The 5,095-nt window shown below is 41.0% G+C and overlaps 1 protein-coding gene across 1 annotated transcript; it reads left to right on the top strand.

The window, feature by feature from the left end:
• The first annotated feature begins 311 nt into the window (after positions 1-311).
• On the top strand, positions 312-2,497 carry LOC138756762 (probable G-protein coupled receptor 139). Its single transcript, XM_069923147.1, has 3 exons — positions 312-352; positions 956-1,086; positions 1,599-2,497. Exons 1-3 carry the CDS (start codon positions 312-314, stop codon positions 2,495-2,497), a joined length of 1,071 nt encoding a protein of 356 aa, XP_069779248.1.
• The last annotated feature ends 2,598 nt before the right edge of the window (positions 2,498-5,095 follow it).

The following is a 5,095-nucleotide window of genomic DNA, read 5'->3' as shown; positions in this document are numbered from 1 at the left end:
CATCAAGGTCTGGGAGAAATGTATGCAGGCGCGCTCATGCAGTACCGCTTGCAGTATCGTCGGCTCCTATCCGGCTTTTATCGGCCTTTTTATCGGCAGCTGCAGAGAGGCTGCAGACACGGAGGAAGCGGAGGAATGGGACAAGGCGCTAGAGGACGGGAAGATCACCCCCGTCTAAGAGGGAGAAGCAGAGGATACGACCGGCGGCGACAGACAAGTGGGGCGACTCTGCGGCTGACGTCCAGCACAGGCTGCCGGCTGCGGGCTGCTGGAGAATGGCGAATGCTGTCATGAGGGTTGCATGTATCACGATGCAAGGAGGTTCTGAGCGCGATGAAGCCTTTCTCACTCTGTAGGAGATTCGGATCTGGAGCTTGTGTTGCCAATAATTTGAGCCGGACTCTGTGTGGCTGCGGGGGTTGAGGAAGCGCTGCAGTGAAATTAACGGAGACTCGGTGATTCTGGCGGGGGCGGCGGGGGTGGGGGGGTGGGTTGGGGGTGGGAGGTGGGGGGTGGGGTGGTGGGGACGACTACTGCCTTTAGCTTTTCCCTCTCTCGCTCTATGTCTGACTGTAAGAACTGTGAGAGGTGCTTTGGCAAACCATGTCATTTGCGTATTTGTCTGCCTGGCAGCAGGCAAAAAGCTATTTCATGTATTGCAACCCTGTTTTATTATCAAGATAAAAAATAAAATTCATTCTGAATCTTGTTCTATTCGAATGCGGTAACTGCTTGGAGATGCTCTGATTTCCAATAGAAATGCAGCGGACGTAATGCCAGCTATTGTGATGTATCTGTGGTAAATTGTGTAGAATCTGGCATAAATAACAGAGGCCTTGGCGTTGATGTAAACTGTTCGTTCAAATGAATGGAACGAAGACGAGCAATTGGCGATGCAACCTTGTCCCCAGGGACTGATCCTCTGTATAAATTGGTGCTTATTTGAATTAATCAGCTTAGGGTGTCTGTCGGAGCTGTGTGTTACTGGAGAACAGAAGTCACAACTTCTCACTGAAATGGGGTATGCAGTAATCTGGCGGATGGAAGATATTTACTATCCTCTTCTTACAGCCTTTGGAATTCTCGGTAAGCCGCTCGCGTTGCAGCTGTTGGTGTAAATTGATATTTAATTCAAATCGCGGCAATAGGTTTCCCGCTGCCACTTCACTGAAACCTCCCCCCCCCCTAAAAAAGGGACAATCGGCATTTCTGCGCCTTTAGTTTTGTTGCAGTTTCACTGGATGTGCAATTCTGTTCAAACAGAACAGATGCTTTATGCAGGCCGATGGTCGGTTATTGCACCGTGAGAATCTCTGTATTCATTCGCAGAAGGCATTGTTCATCTGCTGGTCCTGACAAATACACCAGGCGATGGAGGCAGTTTGTAAACCACTGCTTTACATCGATACAGTGTGAAATCCACAGGAATTATCAGACACTTGTCTTTCGCTTCATTCTGCCCTGTCAAACGTCCAGGACTCAGTATCCATGAAACGATGAAGCAAAAAAAAAATGTGGATACTTAAATGCATCCGCCAAACTGTCACTTTGGCTCCTGGACAGGTACGTATTTTATCTTCTTTCCTCTTCTCTTCCAGTGAACTTGGTGGCCATTGCGATCCTCTCCCGAGGAAGGTGCGGTCTCTCCAAATGTATCACTCGCTACCTGGTGGGAATGGCAGCGGCCGATCTCCTGGTCGTTTTCTCCGACCCTCTGTTGCGGCAGACAGCTGGCATTTATTTTCCACATTCCTTCCTCACCATCACCCCGGTTTGCCGATTAATATTTTGGGTGGTCTTTGCAGTTACAGCCGTCTCCGTCTGGCTGACGGTCGCTTTCACCGTTGACCGCTTTGTAAACATTTGTCATGAACAGTTGAAAATAAAATATTGCACCGAGAGAATTGCGGCGGTTGTTATCGGGACTGTGAGTGGGCTGTGTTTTGCGGAGACAGTGCCCTGGTACATCAGCCTCGGACCTAGTCAATTCATTGACAATATTCCATGGGGTTGTGTCACGAAACAGATCTTCGTATCGGCCCCAGCTTGGGCGGCATTTGAGATATTTCATCGCATTTTAACTTCTGGTGTCCCGTTCATTCTCATTCTGTTCCTCAATATTCTGACGGTCAGACAGATTTTAGCGGCCAGTGGAGTCCGCAGGAGACTCAGGAGTCGCAGCAACGGAGAGACTGAGAAGGATCCCGAGATTGAGAATCGAAGGAAATCGATAGTTTTACTCTTTAGTATCACCGGCAGCTTCATCTTGTTGTGGGTGACACAGGTGGTGTTTTACATCTATCGGCGACTTGCAAAGGCGTTCACATACTCTGTCGATGATCCCCGTTACGTCATCGAACGCACATCAATAATGTTGCAGCTTCTCAGTTCCTGCACCAACACGTGTATTTACGCTGTGTCTCAGAGAAAATTCAGAGAAGAGCTAAAGAACGCGGTGAAATACCCGCTGTGTCGAATCATGAAATTTGCTGAATGATGGAAAGAAATGGTGTTACATTTCGCCTCGGCATCACCACTACGGTTGAAATGGAAATAGTGTTGGATAACTTGGAACGGTCGCTCCTCTGCAAGCGCCTCCATCCTCGCCCGCTCTGAGAAGTTGTCGGGGCCCCAGGACACACACACACACACACACACACAAACACACACAACTTCTAAACTATCGTCTCTCAGAAAATGTATAAATCTGCTTGGTTTTGAAATGTACTGGACAAATTAACATTTTTGAAAGAATTAGAAAGCCTGTCTTTTTTTAAAATTTTTATTTTTCACACTACAACCATATTGACCAAGATACATACAGACATTTTTCTTCTTAAATATATACAGTGTCGTTTTCCCCCCTTTCCCCCTCCCTTCCCTCCCTCCCTCACCCTCTTCCCCATTTATTTGAAGTTCAATCTATAAGATACATTAAACCCGTTAAACAATGTTGTCACTTAATAAAAATAAACAAGAAATTTTACTGAGTCAGTTCTTTTCATTATCTTCTCCTTCTGTCATTTTACGTGGTTGAAGTCCATGGAAGGATTTCTCTATAATGTTTCAAGTTTGGATCCCATATTTGTTCGAATATTGTAATTTTCTTTCTTCAATTATATGTTATTTTTTCTAATGGAATACATTTATTCATTTCTATATACCATTGTTGTATTCTCAAGTTGTCTTCTAATTTCCAGGTTGACATAATATATTGTTTTTGCAACAGCTAGGGCTATCATAACAAATCTTTTTTGTGCTCCACCGAAATCGAGGCCAAATTCTTTGTTTCTTGTATTACTTAGGAGGAAGATCTCTGGGTTATTTGGTATATTGCTTTTTGTGATTTTATTTAATATCTGGTTTAGATCTTCCAAAATTTTTTCCACTTTCTCACATGTCCAAATTGCATGAATTGTTGTTCCCGTTTCCTTTTTACAGCAAAAACATTTGTCTGATACTGTTGGGTCCCATTTATTTAACTTTTGAGGTGATATATATAGCCTGTGTATCCAGTTATATTGTATCATGCGTAACCTCGTGTTTATTGTATTCCTCATAGTTCCGGAGCATAACTTCTTTATCTTTATCTTTATGTTTAGATCTTGTTCCCATTTTTGTTTAGGTTTACCGTTTGTTTCCTCGTGCTTCTTTTCTTGCAGATTGATGTACATGTTTGTTACAAATTTTTAAATTATCATTGTGTCTGTAATCACATATTCAAAAGTGCTTTCTTCTGGTAACCTCAGACTGTTTCTCAATTTGTCCTTCAAGTAGGTTTTCAGTTGGTAGTATGCAAACATTGCATCGTGAGTTATATTATATATGTCCTTCATTTGTTCAAAGGATAATAATTTATTTCTCGAAAAACACTTTTCTATTTTTTTATTCCTTTTCTCTCTCATTCTCTAAAGGAAAGGTTATCGATTGTGAAAGGGATTAACTGATTTTGCATCAATATTAGTTTTGGTAGATGGTAATTTGTTTTATTCCTTTCTACATGAATCTTCCAAATGTTGAGCAGATGATGCAATACCGGTGAATTCCTACGTTGCGCCAATTTTTCATCCCATTTGTATAATATATGTTCAGGTATCTTCTTGCCTATTTTATCTAGTTCTAATCCGGTCCAATCTTGTTTTTCCCTTGTTTGATAAAAATCTGATAGGTATCTTAATTGTGCGGCTCTATAATAATTCTTAAAGTTTGGTAGTTGTAAGCCTCCTTGTTTGTACCATTCTGTTAATTTATCTAGTGCTATCCTCAGTTTCCCCCTTTCCATAAGAATTTCCTTATTATTTTCTTTAACTCCTTGAAAAATTTCTCTGTTAGGTGTATTGGCAATAACTGAAATAGGTATTGTATCCTTGGGAAAATATTCATTTTAATACAGTTTATGCTTCCTATCAGTGTTAGTGGTAAGTCTTTCCAATGCTCTAAGTCATCTTGTAATTTTTTCATTAATAGATGGCAATTGAGTTTATACAGATGGCCGAAGTTTTTATTTAGTTGTATACCTAGGTATCACATTGCTTGTGTTTGCCATCTAAATGGCGATTCTTTCTTAAACTTTGTGAAATCCGCATTATTCATTGGCATTGCTTTACTTTTATTTGCGCTGATCTGTTCCCCGATACTTCTCGATATTCCTTCAATTTCCGATGTAATTCTTTTATTGATATTTCTGGTTCTGTTAAGTATATTATAACGTCATCTGCAAATAGACTGATTTTATGTTCCTTTTCTTTTATTTTTATCCCTCATTTTATTTTCTGTTCTTATCAGTTTTGCTAGTGGTTCTATAGCTAACCCGAATAGTGAGGGAGATAGTGGACATCCCTGCCTTGTTGATCTGCTTAAGTTAAATTGTTTTGATATATATCCATTTACTGTCACTTTCGCCAATGGCCCCTTATATAATGCTTTAATCCAATTAATATATTTCTCTGGTAGGCTGAATTTTTGTAGTACTTTGAATAAATAATTCCATTCTACTCTGTCAAAGGCCTTCTCTGCGTCTAAAGCAACCGCTACTGTTGGAGTTTTATTTCCTTCTACTGCATGAATTAAGTTAATAAATTTACAGATATTGTCT

This window comes from Narcine bancroftii, chromosome 3 (assembly GCF_036971445.1).
Source record: "Narcine bancroftii isolate sNarBan1 chromosome 3, sNarBan1.hap1, whole genome shotgun sequence".
NCBI classification, from domain to species: Eukaryota; Metazoa; Chordata; class Chondrichthyes; order Torpediniformes; family Narcinidae; genus Narcine; species Narcine bancroftii.
This window is presented reverse-complemented; position numbering and strand designations above follow the sequence as displayed.